Genomic DNA, 19,647 nt, shown 5'->3' on the forward strand with positions numbered 1-19,647 from the left:
GGGTGAGGGAGATCTGCGTGCTGTGGTTCAACACAACACTCTGCAAAATGGCAAGGCTCTGGTTTCCTTTATTCCTTGTAATTAAGCTTTGTCACTAGGAAACAGTGTCCTCCTCTGACCTCGTTTGATCGGTGACAGTCACAGACTGCTGTGTCTGGTGACAGATGCAATCCTCCCCTCGATCTGCTATTCAAGGCCAATAATTTGAACTTATAGGGGTGAGGATATACTGTTTCTTCAAGGAGTTGTTTGTTCAGGAATGCATTCTGGAAACAGCTGGGAAGCGCTTGTTATCTGTGAAGATGCTGTTGTGTTCTCACCTTCTGGCAAATATTGCATCTACCTGTTTCAGTATTTCAAAACCAAATTAACTTTCCTGATCCCACTTGCAAGCCCACTGCATTTTTTGCTTGCCAGAGGAGGCAGGTTATTTCCTGCTTCTAGAACCTTTAATTACAAAGACAAGTTGATATCTTACTTCCATCAATTTCCCCTTTCTTGAAATATAACCTGACAGTATTTACTCCCTTTTGTAGTGGTAGAAATCATAAACCCAAGAGCATTTGAGAAGAAATGAGTTAAGGAAGAAGAATCAGATCAATACTGGAAGAACTGAGGCTTGAGGAGAACAGCATATTGGCTGGGGCACAGAGAAATGAGAGATCAGTTAAATGCCAGAAAGATGTGGCTATCTGGAGAAGGAACACAAATTGTTAGCGTAAGATATGAGGACAGAAATGGAAACAGAGGATTTAAAAGTATTCTAGAGGTCAGAAGATGGAGAATATAGCCAAAATCTTGGCACCTGCCTTCCTGCAAGGGCCTCAGCCTCTTTGGTGGCACGGCCAGTCAAAGCGAGGGTGCCAGGAGACTTCAGACCTTCCGTGCCCTCTGCACGTGCCTTGCCTCAAAGCAGGAGGAGTTTCTGTGTGTGCTCCCAGGGCACAGTGACACTGCTCCTGATGGAGTGGAAACATCCATTTATTCCAGCCCAAGTATGTGGCAACCTCACCCTGAAAGTGGCTATTTTCTGCCTCTTCCTAACTAGGCTTTCAAACACCTAGCATGGAGTAAAACCAACGAGTTCAAGAGACGGTTGTGCAGAAGTGAACGATACCAACTAGTTAAGAGCCCTAGCTCACAGTTTGGCTTCAAAACTGGAGGAGATCTCCTGGTCTGGAGGATAAACAGATGCCAGCTGATTAACAGCTAAGTATTGGGACTGCTCTAAGCCCTCCGGCATCTGATTTAATCCAAACGATGAAGGTAAATCATGGAACTGTGGAAAACACTGGTATTCATCTGTCCTTAAGACAATTTGTTCTTGGCTTTCCATCAGTTCTGTGTGATTTCTGTAAGGGGAAGTGTTCTGCAGAGAAATGCCAGTGGTGACTGTTCTGGATGAGTGTACAGGTCCGGGGGTTTTCGGTGGTTGTTTTCTTTTCTTGTTGTTGCTTTTGCGTTCGGTTGTGGGTTTGTTCTGTTTTGGGGGAGAGGAGTGGACAGGACTGCAGGCAAGAGTAAACTCCTGGCTATATCTGCCCCAAGGATGCAAAGTGTTACATCCTTCCTTCTTATGCAGGATAATCTGATACTGACCTTTAAGAACTGGTATAGAAATAGACTCTTAAAAACAACTGCAGGCAAGGGAGAAGCCAGAGAAACCTCAGCTGAGGCCAGGCTAGATTTACACAGTAGAAGCTAGTTTCTGACACCAGTGAGGTTTAATCACTGAACAGAAACTTCCTCTCTTAGTTACACAGACCCTGGGATATTTAAAGGGCACCAGTTAGTCCCAGTGGGTAAGAAGGGGACACACTGGCACTGTACAAAGTTTGTGCAAGCGGTCTTTACACGTACTTAGGTTTGAACTTTTTATCCCATTCTTAAACCTGTAATTCCAGTCAATATTCTTCCTCACCAGTTCTTTATCACTTTCTAATGAATCCAGTAGCTGTGCATCATAATGACTGTACTGATTACTTTTGTATCTACTAGTAAACAGTTCTCCTTAGAGTGGAGATGATTAATAATGTATAAAAATAGTGAGGCACCAACTATAACTTCCTTTGAAGTGAACATGAAGGTCACTCGTGATACCTTCAGCCCACTTCCTTCTCACTTCTGGGAGTTAGAGGGAAGCGATGCACAAAAACACAAAGCTAAAATTAAATGCAAGTAAACAAAAGCTACAGATGTTCACCTGGCCTAACACAATATGGCACAGAGCTTTTGGTGGAAAAATCATCTGAAAGATGGTTATCTTAATTTAAAGAAATAAAAATACCCCCGACTTTGAAAACTTGTATTTGTTTGATCTGCATCTGTCAGTGATTTGACCATGTGAACTATATGCTCTAACAGTAAATGGAAAACTATTTGGAAAGAAAACACTAACACAATAACAGTGTTAATACATTTCTCCAACGAGAAAGAAAGACATAATTTAGTTTTTCCTGCAACACAAACTGCATGGATAAACAAAGTTAATGCCAGAAATGAGATGGTGATAAGTGAAGTATTCTGCTAATTTTTACTACTGGTGTTTCAGAAGATTGCCTTTCATATTAAACTAGCACTAGTAAGAAGACCTAGGAGAATGTCTCCATGGTGAAGGGTTTGTTTCATATCACACAGGGCATAATCTTCCTGCTCTATTTTGTGTTGTTCTATCAACAGATGTCAGCCAAAATCTACACCCATACAGAGGGACTGGTCAGTCTGTTCCTCTGCAGGAAGGCTGAACAGAGCCAACTGCTAAAACCTGACATAAACCAGCATCTGTACCAAGGAGGGATTAGTGACCACTGGAAAAGAAATCAAAGTGACTCTTGCTCTTTCTCAGCCTTTTTTGTTAAAGATGTTTGCCTTAAAGAGCAGAAAAACTCACTGGCTACCAGCCAGGGTCTGAGCTCAGCTTGGCTCCTCAAGATGATGTCTGAGGCTTGGGTATAAAATTGTAGTTATTGCAGGAAGTTAGTCTCAGCCTCCCAGAAGTCTTCTCCAGCTGCACTTGTCAGCCTATGAAATGACCTCCCACTCTGTAATGGGCAGAGAGATTTCTGCAGGCAAACAGCAAATAACACACTTCTAATTGGGCAAGGCTCCAAAGCCAGGTCTCAGCCCAGGGAAGCTGCCCTGAGCAGGGTCCCCAGGCAGTCCAACGGCCTGGACAGCCTTGAGCAGGGCACCAGAAGCCACAGTGACAGTGAAGAACCTCTGCACCCTGCTCTGCCCACAGGGTCTGCCTGCAGATAAACCAGGACAGAACCTGTTGTCTGTGTATTGTGCTGCCATCTGGATACAGGCTGAATTCTTTCCCACACTCCAAATGTTGTTTAATTCATACTGGCCACTGCCATCCCCTGTCTCATGCCAGGACATTCAGTGGGAGGCTATCTGGCATGGGCTGAAGCAGTGCCAGGAAGGGTATTAATAGATAAACAGTTCAGAGGATTGTGTACCACTGCTCGGGCTCGCAGCCAGCTCCTGCTTAGTTTACCAGATAAAACAGCGAGGTCTCTTCCAAAGTTACAGGGTTCTCCTGCCTTCCTGGGAGGGCCTGTCACCCTCAGGCTGATGCTGTGGGTAGAATGCAAGTACCAAAGGCTTCTCAGACATGCCAGGTCTTCAGGAAAACTTTCTCATCTGTCTGGCTTACTGTTGTCCTTTTGGCCTGGGATTTACAGCTTGATTGCTCTGTTACCAGCAAAATAAGGTGACTTATTCTTCCCACCATGACGTTTTAGTCTTTGCTGCAGAGGAGATGAAAGGCTAAAAGATTTATTTCTTCAAAGGGGAAGTGTGATTTTTTTTTTTTGAGGCAGTGCACCCATTGCCTTGTACAGGTCATTCACAAAATATCACATTAAATAGAACTCAGTCCCATCCCAGACCCTTAGCAAGGCAGACAGGAATGGCCAATAATTGCTGTGGGGCAGAAATTACTTCCTATTCCTACTTATGAACTTAATCTACCATCATAAATTCCTTGTCCATATCCACATATTAGGAAAAGCAGAGGCTCTTTGCACACTGACTGCTGGCAGTGTCAAAATTTCAGGTTGGGGAGCAGCTTGGTCATGATCTTGCACAAGCAGGTGAGCTTGGGCTTCCATCCAGTGCTTCAAGAAGTTCGTATTTCCACTTCATTTTAAGAACAGAAGCCTGAGCAAATGGACTTGTTCAACTAAGTTATTTATTATTTGTCCAAGGGGTCTAGTCCAACTTGATGGAAGTGGGATTATTTATGGTCTTTACTATGATCACAGTGTGATTAGAAATTTTCCCTTTCAAAGTTTTTACTTTTTTTTTTTTTTTCCTTCCTTCCTGCTGGACAAGACTCTCTAAGTGACAGCCACTGTGCTAATGAAGGGTCTGTATGTAAACCAGCAGCCCAGGTGTTTCCTGGAGGGAACACTAAAGATTAAAGAAAAAATTCACCCAACCAGGCTCTTGGCTCACATCCTTGCTGCTGCCTGCTCATCCCAAAGCATCTCTTGGCAGAGACCTGGACGTGTGCTTGCCTCAGTCTGCAGTGTGATCCAGAAAGCCCTGGAACAGCTTGGTGCACGGGGTCCCATGGCATGTTAGTTCATGTCTGTTGTCTATCCATCTTTTTTTCAGTTAGCTTTGTTTTTCCTTTGGTTTCTGGCAAAAAGGGGAAGGGAGAGCCCTTTGTCAGACAGTTGCTAGAAAGAACTTCATAAAAATGTTTTGCTTTTTAAGTTTTTTTTTCTAGTTTTCATACCTAGAATGTTATCTACCACTTCTTTTGGCCTGTCTGAAGGCTAATAAATATTATTGTATATCTGATTTGGAACTTTCTATGTAGAATCAAAATAAGGCTTTGATAAACCAAACCCCTCCTTGTTCACACAAGTATTCCTTAGGGCAAAGTATACCTTTTATTGTGATAAATATTTTTCAAATGGCTGGTGTGATACTGCAAAACTTTAAACAATGCCTGCTTGCACTATATATCACATAAGCACATTACTGATGCCTCAAATAATAATTGTTAAATATCTTCATTACACTTTCAAATTCATTTTGTATTTACAAGAATATACTAGCTCTTGAATGGTATTTAACTCTGTAAAACAGTGATTAAAATATGTAACAGGCTTCAAAGATTAACATCACAAAACTACAGGCAGTTCACATAGCATGATGAATAATCTGCAGAAAAAATTACTTGCTAAGCATTGCAAATCAAATAATATTACAGCTCTAGAAAAATTATTCATGTCTGCAGAGGTTGATTTACACCAGTAAATAATGTTTTTTACTGAGTATATATTGATTGTCTGGGGTAGAGCTCAGATAATTTTAAATGCTTTAACATTTTTGAGCTAAGAGTTCCAGGGTCAGTCTTGGCTCTGTTGAAGATGTACTGAAGTCATTATCAGGCTCCCACTGCACTTATGGATACAAGCCTGGTGATAAGGTTGTCTTCATTTTGTTATCCTTGCCACTATACAGAGTTGTAGGCTTCACACTGTCCAATTCTTAAAAAACCCCCCAGAAAACAAAACCCCTCTCACCAGAGTAGAGCTCTGCTTGGAGTACAAGCTGCTCTCTTTCCTAGGCCCAATGTCTTCTGACTTCTGTGGAAGGAAACCCAGAGAAGGGACCAGCAACAGTTTGTTGTCCACAGTATGTCAAACTTCATGAGGATAATCTGTATTGTTTCAAAGACCATACAGGCAGTTTAGCCTCTGGTTATCACATGTTTCTAGCGTAACATAATGGTTCCATTAAAACAAACATGAAAATCCATGTTGTGACTCAGTGGCTTGTACAAAGGCTTAAATCAGTATCACATAAAAGCTGTATGGCCAAATTCCTGCCTGTTTCAGCCAGGGAACCTGGGACAAGGCACACCAAATGAAGGTCTGACACCTTTTTTCTCCTATCTGCAGAATTTCCAAACCCACTGCAAAATCATTTCTGTTGGTGATGACCCGAATTTTATGAACTGTTACTCTGAAAGATGACATGGAGGATGATTCTTTCATGTGGCAGGATGACTATGAAAGAGCTGAGGAAAAGGAGACCATTACTCCATTGAAAAGGGCTTTTTGAAAACCCAACCTCTCAATAGGTGGACATTAAAAAATGAGAACAAAGTTCTATTTTAAGATTACCTGTTCAGTTCTCAAAAGCTCTTCTGTAGGACAAGAAAAAGAATGTGACTAGTCACCTCTACAGTAAAACCAGAAATTTCACTAGCTAGTAAGCATGTAACTTTTCTTCTTTTGCACCCCAATATGTAATTTTTTCAGAATCACAAGGACTTGTTTAATGTTCTTAATAGGAGTCTGTCTCATGAGTAACCTTTTTTGAAAACCAAAGCTTTTTGACCCTATAGGCAACTCAAGTGCAAAGCAGTAATAGATGGGTGTGGGAGATGTGTGGGAGCCAAGGCTGTAGAGCTGAATGTTCTTAGAGGTGTGGTGCTTTTTGCTGTTTGTTTGCTTTAAAGTACAGCTAACATCTTGCACTGCTCACACATAAGGAGCTTTTTGTTTGCACCAAAGGAATATGGAGATGCTATTGTGACAACAAGTTCGGAATAAATACAGAGAAAACCTTTCTGCCTCTTTTGAGACTCAAGTTTCAAGTGGGCTGTTAAAGGAAATGAGGCTGCTGGGATCTTGGAGCAAGATTCCAGCTGGTTTTTGGAAGCCACGTGTGTATGGCAGATGGTGGGGGTGCACTAGGTGTGCTCCTGCACACCCATGAGAGTCCCAGGCATGGCAGGGGTGCTGCTCCACTGGGACAGAGCAAAAGGCTGGGGAGACTATTGCCCGAGTAGTGCAAACCCTGAAATGGGCTGTGCTTTAAACATCTGGCTTGCATCAGCATCGTGGAGCCCTGGAGGAAAAGCAAACTGCATCACACTGGGCTGGAACAATCGGACAGCCCAAGCAGTGGGCAGTGGCCACAGGGAGTTTGAACCGTGCCAGCTGAAGCCCTGAGAAGTGTGAGGACTGGTAATGAGGCGAGCAAGCGAAACATTCGGGCTGCTGTCACTTTCAGTGCAAAATTCTAGCTGTTCTAAAATCAGTGGCCAACAAAATCAAACCATTTCCAGGACTTCATCCCAAATTCTCCAAGACACTGTGCCTGCCTTGCGAGCTGTGAGCATGGCCCTGGTCACTGGGATGTGTGGGCTGTGAACAAGGTGGTGACTGAATCCCACACTGCAGCCCCTCAGCTGCTGTGCCTGCAGCAGTGACTGACAGCCTGACTACTGAACACCCACGTACAGAGAGAGGCTGCACTGTACATATGGCAGAGTACAGAAAAAAAAGACCAAAGGAAATCTAGCAAAAAAATCTATTTTTCAGATGAGGATGGGGGATACAAACAACAAGTAATTCTTTAGTGCAGAAAAAAAAGATTGCAGCTGGTCAAGAAAAAATGTCCACATTTTCTCTCTATTCCAGTTTTATTCTACTGCATAGGCATTTGCCATGTATGGCCAAAATACCAGATTTTTCTTCTCTTAAATTGTACAAAGAAGGAATAGAAAAGAGGAGGGGAGACTGATGAACATCAACTCTTGGCAGCTAGCAAGTGATGACATGAAAAGCACTTATGGCAATCACTAAGCATGGTTATTTTTAATTTATTTAAAAGAAAATCCTATTCAGAACAGAAGTAAGTTGTTGGCAGGAGCTCTGTTATATTAATTTGTCTATAAATGTAATGTTTGTAACTTGCTCTTCATGCATGGCTTGGAAGATTTGTTTGGATGAAAAATTATAGCTGTTGGTGGTCTTTGCAAGTAAGCTCAGCCTAACAGAGCTCTGAGAATATAAGGAGCTCTGTGACCTGTTGCTGGTCTTCTTTAATTCTCTAGATCTCAAGTAAGAAAATACAAAGCAAGATATCAAGAGTAGACACTCCTAGCCTTTAAAACTGATTTAGATGTAAGATTATGCTATAAAATGTTCTGCTGGGAGACTAGACAAGATAAAACACATATTTATCTTATGACTTCCTACTGTTGTTTATCACTGCTGTATTAGTAGGACAGGTGAACTATTCCACAAAACATATGTTGCTTTTCTGCCTTTGTAGTTAGAACATTGTTTGATGTTCAAATCTTTCTTTCTGGGGATGCAGGAGGCTGTGAGCTGGGATGAAGCACATGTCCAAACTGGACTGGTCACGGTGAAAAGATTTTTCTCAAAGATCTAATAACATAACATGGCAACTTTCTATTTGGATTTAGTACGATCACTAGGACTACTTCAGGCTTCATTCCAGTTGCACTTACTTACATCTGATGCCAGTTAAATGGCTTCAGAGAAAGATGTCTATGACTTCCACCATGGGAAGCTGGAGGTCAAACAGGTCCCTTCTGCACCTGGTGTCAGTGACAGCCCAGCATCTGTCGTGTGCCAGCCGTGTGTGACACCCCTGCAGCCCTCTCCTCTGTGTCTGTGTGTGTGTGTGACACCCCTGCAGCCCGCTCCTCTGTGTTTGTGTGTGTGCGACACCCCTACAGCCCTCTCCTCTGTGTTTGTGTGTCTGTGTGTGTGTGACACCCCTGCAGCCCTCTCCTCTGTGTCTGTGTGTGTGTGACACCCCTGCAACCCACTCCTCTGTGTCTGTGTGTGTGTGACACCCCTGCAGCCCTCTCCTCTGTGTCTGTGTGTGTGTGACACCCCTGCAGCCCTCTCCTCTGTGTCTGTGTGTGTGTGACACCCCTACAGCCCTCTCCTCTGTGTCTGTGTGTGTGACACCCCTGCAGCCCTCTCCTCTGTGTTTGTGTGTCTGTGTGTGTGTGACACCCCTGCAGCCCCCTCCTCTGTGTCTGTGTGTGTGTGACACCCCTGCAGCCCACTCCTCTGTGTTTGTGTGTGTGTGACACCCCTGCAGCCCGCTCCTCTGTGTTTGTGTGTGTGTGTGAGACATCCCTGCAGCCCTCTCCTCTGTGTTTGTGTGTGTGTGTGACACCCCTCCAGCCCAGCTCTGTCTGTGTGTGTGTGTGTGTGTGACACCACCGCTGACCCAAGGGTCGGATAGCCGGAGGTGTAGCCGTGAGGTGACAGCGCATCTCTGGCCCACGTGCTGTGCTGGTAGAGCGAACCTACCGCTGTGTGTTTCACACAAGTTTGTCGTCCCCGTTTTTACCATGTGTGCAGGAGGCTCTTTGACTACGGCACATCAACCATCATTTGTTTCGCATAAGACACAAGAACGTGAAGGTTTGGAAAGGGCAGGAGAGATTCTTTTTTTTTTTTTTTTTCCCTTTTGCTTCTGTCTCATCTAAGAACTATGTGGGTTGCAGCAACCAGACAGCATGGTTCTTGGTGACAAGTTAAGACTTGAAAACAAAAGCCCAGCGTGCCCGCCCCGGAGGGAGGTCTGTCCTTCTGTACGTGCGCCAGGCGCGGTGGTCCTGGAGCGACAGCGGAATAGCCATGACCGAACCCCCGAAAACTTTGCAGCCTCTGGATATAAAGCAGCAGCTTGCGCCAGCACCGCCACTGAAGCAGCTGTCACGTCCCAGCCCTTGAGGGCAGCTCTCCCGCACCCCGGGCAGCGGCGGAGCGGGGCCGCACCCCCGGCCCGCGGGTTCCGTCCCCGAGAGCCGCCGGAGGAGCGGCCGGGCCGGTGCCCGCCGTGTGCGGGGCCGCGGGAGCGGGGCTGGCGCTGCCCTGGGCCTCGCAGCGCTGCCCGGAGCTGCCTCGCAGCCACGGGGACCCGACCCCGCACCCGACCCCGCACCCGGCGCCCGCCGCGCAGCCCCCGCTGACCTGCGGGCGAGACCAGCTCGCCTTCGCTGAGCTCCGCGGAGTCCGAGTCCATGCTGCAGGCACCGCCGGGGCCGGGGGGCAGCTCGGGCCGCCGCTGGCAGGAGGAGTGCCCGGAGCGGCGGAGCGCAGCCCGCTGCCTTCTCCTGCGCTCGCAGCCGGGCGCTGGGTCCGCGCCACCACATGCGGCCAGCTCGCCGAGTGCCATTGGCTGCGGGCGGAGCGGGGCCGGGCGGGCGCGCCGAGGGCGGAGGCAGCGGGGGCGCGGCGGGGGAGCGGCTCCTGCCCCGCGCTCTTACGCGAGTTGCGCTGCCCGGCCCCCGCCGCCCCGCACGGCTCGGGGCCGCTGCCGGGGAGCGGCTGCTGAGCGCAGAAATAGCGAAATGACAGTCCTGCACGCTGCCATCGCATCTCCCGTCTGGCTTTTCCATCGCTCTTCTCGTGGGCATCTCCCTCGAGCTTCAGTTGCCTTGTCTCTTGTCACCGGCTCTGTCCCCTTAATGATAAGTGTCCTCAAAAGTTAGAACAGAGGAGGCCGGTGGGGAAGTGCCAGTTCATGGTGGGTATTAGTGCCCAGAAGAATAATGAAGGTCTGGATACTGTTGCTTCCTGTTCGTGTGTTCTTCTGAGGGAGACAGTGCAATATCTGGTAAATGGCCATGTCATTAGATTGTTTTGAACTGAAAAATTTATAAGTTGGGTTCTGCAGGCTTTGCTTCTGTCCTACAAGCTACTGCAGTCATGAGCCATCCCTTAATTCAGATGGCTGAGGTCACTTGTTCAGCTCTGAGGTTAGACAGGTCTTTCCCTTTGCTTTTGATCCTTTCTAATTTTTCTTGCTGTTATAGACCAAAGCTGACTTGAACTCTAGCACAAAAATCTCAGAAGGGTGTAACAAAAAGTGCTTTTCTAACTGGGAACCAAATGCCATCTTAAAATAGGCCTTGGAGCTCTACCTGATCCATGGATATGTCATATCCTGAAAGCCAGCCAGGGCCTTCAAGACTTACCTGCAGCATACTGCTGTCTCCAGCCAGAGGTTTATGCCTCTGGACCACAGATAGCTTTATTCTGGAACTCTCTCCCCCAAAACCATACACCCTTGTTGCTGGAAAAACCAAAGTCTGGATGCTGCTTTCAGACTGCATATAGCAAATTATCTATTGCATCAGATTAAGCCTGACACTCTTGACAAGTGTGAACAATTTTTCTTAACATAGAGCATGAGATTAAAAAAAAAAAAAAAAAAGTCTTTTATTAAACTCAAAAGGCCCTGTCAAATTCTTTCCAGTGATGGCTTAGCCTATGCAATGCTACAATACTAAAAATGAAGCCAGTTTGGCTTATGTTCTAAGGTTGCTTCCCTGCCTTCAAACCAGGTTGAGCCTGAAGAGAGAAAGACCTCAAGTTTTCTGACCTTGGAATGTACCATTACTATGGTCAATTTAGGCACAAAAACCTTCAGCCTCTGGAGTTAGATGTTAGTTGTTAAGTAACTCGGAACATTGCTGACATAACCTGAGCCTGTACTGTTAAGACACTTACGGGTTTTATTCCATGAAAACAAATTCTGACTTTTGTTTGTAGATGTTTTCGTTAAATTTAAAATTACGTTCAAATATTGCTGATTATAATCTCATTCATAAATTAGTATCATGTAAGGAAAAACCTCTAAACCGAAGCGATTCTAGGATTCTGCTGTGAAAAGCCACTGCAAAATTTGACTACAGAATGTGTGGAAAATCTACAGTCATGATGTAAAAAACGGAGCAACAGACAAGTCCCGATATTAAGTTACAGAAATAGTCCCAGATATAACACCAAGCACAGAATTCGAGAACTGGAAGGATTTTAGGCTCTTGTTGTTGTTGTTTTTGCTTTTGGCAAGCACAAATGCAACCTAAACCACCTCCTTAATATGAGCACAGTTTAGTAGGAAAGCAAGTTTGTATTTGAGTGCAATTAATTAATTTTATGGTCTGTCTTTAATTGCTTGAAACTAATGATAATTTCTAACCTGAACAGATTCTGACTTTTTAAAGGCACTGGCTGTAATCAGATACGCAAAGGGACACAGTGGTTTTTTGAAAGGACATGCCCAGTAGAACCCTTCCAGCTCCCTCGGTGGCAGAGGGGGTTGCCTCTACAGTGAATTTTGGGTCATGGACTGAGCTGACACAATGCAGCTGTGGATGCCTTTCCAAGGTGTGGTCAGGGCACTGGCATTACCCTATTTTCTGTGTGGGATTTTTTTCTTTTCTGTGTGTATAGCCTTTGCTATAATTGGAGTTAAACATTAAACTCTTGAATAGTCCTACTTTGCTACTGATCGTAGTGCAGTTAGTAGCAGGAAAAGTTATTGTTCATAATCCTCTGAAAGATGAAAGTCCTAGCATGGAATGGTTAAAAAGAAAATCCAAGCCCCACTTATTTTACTTCTTGTCAGTTTTTTTATCCTTGTATAACCACGCTAATAAATACAATGATTGAAATGGTATAACCTAATCAATGTTGTATTGTGTTATGCTTGTGATACATACACTGGGGATTCTCATTACTTTGCTGTAATTACTTGCTGCTTGACAGTAAATGCTGCCTCAAGATTACTTTCCCTTTTTATTGCTGCTAACCGTAAAGCAGTTATAAAAGTTTTCAGCTGTAACAGAATGGGCATACTGTTTCATTTCAAAGCATATGGTTAGAATTCAGGCTTTTTTTCCTCTCAATGTTCTCTGCCCAGCGCAGTCCCGCACTTGGTTTAACATGTGACCTGGAAAATTCCATATGCTTGGAGCTCTGAACTTCATAGTTTCCACTCGTTACAGTGCAGAGAAAAGCACAAAAAGTTTATTAACAGCAGTATATGCGCTTATCTAGATGCCTGTCAAATGAAACTCCACATGGAGAAAGCTGGCATTTCATGATTTATTTCTTGCATTTGGTACAAATAATGCAATTACATATTCATTGTTTTAAGCTAAATCTCTGTGACTGTAGCTCTGCAACCATTTCCTTTATTCCTTCCTAAAGATTGGCATGTTTAGAATCTGGAATGTTTTTTCTCAAGGCTCAGTTAATACATTTGTCTGTAAATCTCTACCAATATGAGGTAGCAGGGGAGCTGGTAACGTTGGAACTGCCCCAGGTATTCCCAGTTATATGATGCCACATCACTGTGTGGTTCCTCCATTCACATTTCGGCTGCATCTGGTCTTGATCTGCATTCCATATGGAACGTGACTGAAATCCTCCTCTGCCCACTCATTGTGTGAGTGCTGGAGGTCTGCCTATTCCAGCTTTTAGGACTCATGCTTTTGCACTGTTCTATTGGCAAACCACGCTTGCATGTCCACGCAAATACAATTTCATTGCATTCTAAATGCTTAAGTAGCCCAGCTACCATTCTATCTATGTCTTACATTTATCTTTATAGGCCTGATGTAAAATCAAGACAGTAGTATTCTTGTTCAGACAGAGGGAACAGAGAAGCCATGAGTTAAAGTCAAATGTGGAGCACAGACTTTCACCTGAATCCCATGAGCTGTACCTGAACTGTTCAGTTTTCCATTTCTGCTGAATAAAAGGCTGGGGAGCTGCCTCTGGTTTGCTCTCAAACTTCCCTCCTTCAAACTGAGCCTTCAAACCTCTAATAGGAAAGAGTTTCTCTCTTCTTTCCATTATTACATCTGATAGAACCCCCACTGCCATCTTTGTGCTTGACTTGTCTCTTTTAGACTGTCCAGGCAGGTGGGTAGGATTTTATCTTCCTCTCAGTTCTAAGTGTAAAAATGTGAGGCTCTAAATGTAAAAATGTGAGGTTTTTTTTCCTCACAAATTATTTCTTAACATCATTTAAATTAGTCTACCCTAGGATGTACTGTTTCTAAACTTGTTGCTTGATATTTTGTTTCACTATTTATTTCATTATATCTTTCATACTTGTTAAGGAAACTTCCAAGTCTGACCATTTATGAGACTCCCTGGCAGTCACACTCTTCCCTAACAATACCCAAGCACCATTGCTACTGAATGTATTAAACAGAGAAGCATTTCCCACAGGCTGACACACTCATGAAATGTACTGCAGTAATTGGTGTCAGTAGATTCTCTGGCAACAATTTTGTCATGCTGGCAACTTTGGCTTCCAGACACCAGCAAGAATCTCTCAGCATGCGTTGCATGTATACATTTAGCGTGCATTGCTAGGAGATTTTAGTTGCAATAATGCATCTACTGTGATCTGCAAACAGTCTTCTTTGGTTTAGAGTTTAAATAATGCACGAGATATCTGAGTTACTTGAATTCTTCCTCATGTGCCAGCAGATATTCAAAGATCTAGATTCTTGTAACACGTGATGTTAGGCGGTGCTTGTACATCCTGTGTTGGGAAGATAAATATGGAAGAGTTCAGTATTTTCTGTTCCTTCCCTTTTTTTTTTAAGTAACTGTAAGACATGGAGAGCATCAGTTCTGAATACCTACCGTAGCATGGACATATTTTTAGCCATTGATCTTGCTGAATTATGTTCTGCCTTTGGTGCTGACTTCTTAAAGAAGAGCTGAGGAAGCAGCCACAGGCTGAGACTGCAGCCTGGTGCTGGTGTGAACCTGTGCTGTGATGTTTGCAATACCACGTTTAAAGATTGAAGCTGAGTTTCAGTCCTATCACCTCAATGCTTTGTAAGCTGCTTTTAGGAGATTTTAATTCCAAGTGAAACAAAGTGAAAAAGTAGTGGCTTGTCCCATTTCCTCTGAGCTTGTAGAAACAAGACTCCCATGAGAACTGAACAGCGAAAATGTTCATGTACATTTTTGGCCATGAGGATGTTGTAATTTTTCTGTTCAGTTTTAGTAGGATTTTGCCTGTAGAAATAAGGCTTTCTGTATTAAACTTTAAATTGGATTTCCTGGGCATTTCATCATTTCTTACTACTTTAGCGATACTGGGTTTTATTTTCTTAAAGATGCTTTACCATTCCTTTGTGTGAGACGGTGATTTATCCTGTGCTTAGAAAGATATGAATCTTGTAAGTTATAGATGCAATTACCTGTAGACTGGGAAACTCTTGAATTTATAACCCTGCTTCCTAAGTGATTAAAGAAATGAAAGCTACTTTCCCAAATTGAAAAAGCACCTGTTAATTCTGTTGGTGGGAAATTTCTTTTGAGGAATTTCTGCATGGAAATTTTATTGCTTAAACCATTTTTTTTAATGAGGAAGAATTTTTTAAAAATTTTTTTAATGAGGAAGAATTAAGGCATTTAAGTAACTTTATAATCAGGGCTTTAAAATAATTTTACATGCAATTTTAGGTTTCATTACAGATGGGATAATAATAATATTAAAGGCTAAAAATGATTAGCTGAGATAATTTTTTTGCTTTTTCTGTTCTGGGGATGGGAAAATAAACATTAAAAATTTTTTCTCGAGGGAATCACTGTGAAATATAGGATAAAACAGGGCATTTTCTTCTGTTTTATTCTTATTCTGATGCTGTCTAGGGAAAGTAAGGGGACAGCTGCCAGAGTAAACCTTTTCCATTCTGCCATTTTCTTTGGAAATAATTTTTAATTCTTGTGGTGGTCGCTGAAGTTATTTTAAAATATGCCACATCCCTTTCTTTCCATGTGTTACTGAGTTATGCCCTTCAATACAAGGGTTGATTACCCGATGGCTACGTTTAAGCCTTTGACCGTGCCTAATATGCAAATTAAACACAGTTAAGGCAGCAGTGCTTGTTACTGAGCTGTGTTTCAGGATGCTTTGAGGCAGTTTTCTGCTTCTAGTCTGGAAGATGGGTCATCCTTGTTTTCATCCCTGATTTCAAATTGTGTGTAGGAGGATTCCACAACTTCACCATACTCTGAGAAAGCAGAGAAAATTTTGTTGCTAGGAAACCATGGAGGACCTATACTGTAGTGTCTTTCTAGAATGTTTATAGGTAGCATCAGTTAATTAAATAACTTCTCTAATCCTGTTCTTTATGCAAACATCCACTTTTTTTATAGTCATGATGTTTGTTACACGCTTCTGTATCCTAGAAAATGCGTTCTCTGGGTGGTTATTTCTGTACAGCTTTATTCTTCAACACACAAAACCCAACCTCCCTAGCATTTCAAATTGGCTTGTGTTTGGAAAGCTGTTATTTATTCACACCATAATGATGCCTATGCATCCTGATCTGCTAGAACAGGTCGGTCACACTTTCTCACAAAAGACAAATGCCGAGATCCACAGAGCTGCACGTCTTGGGTAGAAATTTAATAAATTGGATATTATCGGGGAAAGTCTTCAAGCATTCGGTGTTTTGCAGCTGACTGGGTCTGGATGCCTCTTTACATTCGGTGCTGTGACTTCACAGCTGTAAGAGGTGCCCGTGCATTGGCAAGATGACAGAAGCAGTGGTGTGGATTTCAGCCCAGGAGTGGTACAGCTGTGACTGATAGAGTGATGCAGCAGCTGGGATTGGTCTCGGGGTGGAGTTTCTGCTAAGAGGTGTCCTTTGGACTAGAGGGAATCGTGATCTCTGAGAGGCAATCACAGAGGCAGGAATCAATAGTTTGTGGAGCAATTCACTAACATCCACAAATGGATCAGAATGCTCAAATGGCAGAATGTTAATACCCTCATTTGTGGTTTCTGTAGAGCTTGATGTGATTTTTGGAACAGCATGGGAACATCATCTTCATCTGACAGTGTGTGGGCATTACTTCATGACCATTTCTAATAGCATGGCAGAAAGCACTCTGCTGCCCACCTATCTATAAATAACTAAATATCATCAACCCAGGAATAAAATTGCATTTTATGGGTAGTCTTGGGAGCATGTAACATAGGCAATTAGATTACATGTAGTCCTACAATGATCCCACTAAAGGGAATGAAATTATTTCAGAACTTGCTGTCCAGGCCACTTTCAGGTGAATTATTTCTCTTACACACACTGAGGGGCTCAGAGTACCCATAAATACAATATATGAGGGACTTGAATTCAACTTGGACAATGCAAATTTGTCTTTAGATAAGATCCAAGCCTTTATTTTGTATAACTGAATTTTTGGATTGTATATATTGGGTCCTTTTTGCAGCTAAGATGAAAGACCATCTTCTTTTAAAGTTGCAGGGGTCAGTACTGTGGGATGTGTCTTTCCAATAATGTCTTCTCAAATATTTCATGTGAATTCTACCTGTTTCCAGCACAGAATCACAGAATCATTAAGGTTGGCAAAGACTTCCAAGATCGAGTCCAAGCTTTGGCCAAGCACCGCCTTACAACTAAACCTCAGCACTCAAGGGCCATTGCCTGCTGCTACAACTGTTTGTATGAGGGATCAGGGTTACAGTTTGTGCTCCCTCAAGAAAAACAAATACTAATCTGCTCCCTGAAGGAAGGAAAAAATACTTTGAATTTCTGACTTTCATCACTGCTCCATGTCAAGGACCTAGAATAGAGAGTGGGAGTTTGGGACAGAGCTGCTGTGGGGAGACTTAACATTGCAATGCTTGAAATCTCAAATTGCTTTCACTGCATGATGGACTCTCTTTGCTCTTCCAGTGCTTTATTTGTGAAAAGATGTGCAGAAAAAAGGAGCTGGAAGAAACAAGGTTATGCAATGCATAATGCAGTGGTGCTGCATTTAACTAGTGTAGTGTGTATGGCTGCAAATCAGGCTGTATAAAAAGTACCCGGGATCATAGGATAGTCCAGGTTGGAAGGCATCTCAGGGTGTTAACCAGTCAGACCTCAGAGGATACACCACCTGTCAGCAGGGCATGTTCTCTCCTGGTTTGTTATGAACCTGTAAAATACATATAAAAATTAAAAAATTAAACCAGAAATTGTCGGTAGGAGAGAATCAGATCCATTATCTGAATGCAATTTAGAGCCAAAGATGATAACCCAGACATTACTATAACAACTGTTTCTACCAAGGCTTTTGTCACATTAAAATTGCAGTGTCTGGTGTATTTGAAAAGAATGGCAAGTAAAGATTGAGTCATGGACGAGGCCAAGCATTTCCCATTTTCAGACAAGCAGGTGGAAGTGGAAGCTCAGCACGTCCCAGGAAGCACTGAGCACCACAAAGGGCTGGAGGCTGACAGGGAAACTGAGTGCGGGTGTGAAGGGTGCTGGGGTGGGACGATCAGATCAGCAGCACGGGGTGCTGAACCTGGGGAGGAGACAGCACTAGGTGCTGTGGAATGTGAGGATCCAAACCCTCTCTGTGCATGGCTGGGAGGCCCAGTTCCTCACTGGGAGGCAAAGCAAAGGAACAGATTTGTGGCGGTGTCCGGGGCTGGGCTGTGTAACAGCGCTCGGCTCCCCTCAACAGTTCCAGGGAGCAGCTGAGTCACTGCAGAGACTCATTAGGAGAGCACAAGCCCAAGGGCAGATCAGTGGCTGCAGCAGGTGTTATAATAAGAGTCTGAAGAGGCACGGAAAGTCATCCCAAAGTCAGTGAACTGCAATGCTGCGGGAGATCATCAGGGTACTGAAGCAAGCGTGCTCCTTCCTTAGATTAAACAAATACGTTTCCCACCATTGTGAAGGACAATAAACCCTGATTGAATCCCGGTAACTGACAAGAAATCATGCCCAGCAAACACCAGTCTTATTAAATGAGACCACATAACCCCAACAGAACTTTCAGAGCCTCCTTAGAGTCACCCACGTGCCACGAAGTTGTAAGTCTACTGAGAATTTAGAGAAGAACCTAAAACTAGTAGCTGATGTCATTCTGGAGAAAAAATACCTCATCTAGGGTAAAACAGCCTGGCTACTCATGTTTTTACTGAAGGACAGCGTTCTTTGTTCCAATGAGTTCTGGGAGTTTAAGAGGTCCAATAAGCAAAGTTTAGCACTGAAGGAGGCAAGGAGTGTGTGCTGTTGCTGTCATCTCAGAGCATTATACGAGAGGAATGATGACAGAATTAGTATCCACAGCTGGGGTACACTTGCAGCTAAATTTTGATATGAACTACGGGAACTGTTAGGAGAGGAAATCCGTAGTTGATTGCTTATGTAACTTGTACAATTTTTTAATTGAAGAGGTAGAAATGGAAATAAATAGAAGAAGTACAAGGATATCTGCAATTATCACTACAAAGCATAGAGTATCACACGGACCACTACCCAAACCTGCTTTGGGATAACTGCCTCAGTTTCAGAAATGGACTTTAATTGTTTAGAGTGAGATGCTGTTGATTTTGAAAAACACTATATGAAAAGGCAATCTTACACAGCCCTGGACAAAGCATGTGTGGGTTGGATTTAAGTAGTCCATTTTTTGTATCCCTCTAACATGCTGTGATAAAATGAATCCTGAAATACCTTGTGTTATGACTCATCTGATATTAAGATGTGTCAGTGTTCATAAACAATGCTGTTCATCTTCTGTGTGTGTGTGCATGTGTAAGAGGTGTAGGTGGAAGCTGAAGTTTTGGTTGTGATGACTCAGCCTTTATTCACTCTTTCTCTTATTTCTGATTTATGAAGAAATTCTCTTCTTTCCTGTGCACTTAGATGGGTGCAGTTCAAGGGCTCAGTGAGGAATGTAATGTGTTCATTTCCTGGAACAATCCTGAGATTTTTATGTCTCGGATATTTGTTAAAAATTCAATCTCCTCTCCCAGGCAGTGATCTGGATTTTTGGCCCTCATTTCTTCAGTCCCTTTCTTTGTGATCCACTGGAGTTAATGGAGGAATTTCACCTACCCTCTTCTCTGTTGGACTTTATATGCTATTGCTGAAGTGGTTTTGTGGGTAAAGATTATTAAGAGAAATATGCCTTTTATGCATTTCCTATTCTCAAAGTAATCATTCTCATTTTGTTATCTTGCCAGACTATTTGATAAGCAGTGATCAGTTAGAAT

At 43.3% G+C, this 19,647-nt stretch overlaps 1 protein-coding gene across 1 annotated transcript in view; it reads right to left on the reverse strand.

Moving 5' to 3' along the window:
- Positions 1 to 9,996, reverse strand: part of TNFAIP8L3 (TNF alpha induced protein 8 like 3) — a 45,127-nt gene extending 35,131 nt beyond the window's left edge. Inside the window, exon 1 of the mRNA XM_039557359.1 lies at positions 9,777 to 9,996. Within this exon, the coding sequence (XP_039413293.1) occupies positions 9,777 to 9,981 (205 nt within the window). The 5' untranslated portion in view covers positions 9,982 to 9,996. The remainder of the gene's footprint in view (positions 1 to 9,776) is intronic.
- Positions 9,997 to 19,647: the final 9,651 nt, after the last annotated feature.

The sequence above is a fragment of the Corvus cornix genome, chromosome 10 (assembly GCF_000738735.6).
Source record: "Corvus cornix cornix isolate S_Up_H32 chromosome 10, ASM73873v5, whole genome shotgun sequence".
NCBI lineage: Eukaryota > Metazoa > Chordata > Aves > Passeriformes > Corvidae > Corvus > Corvus cornix.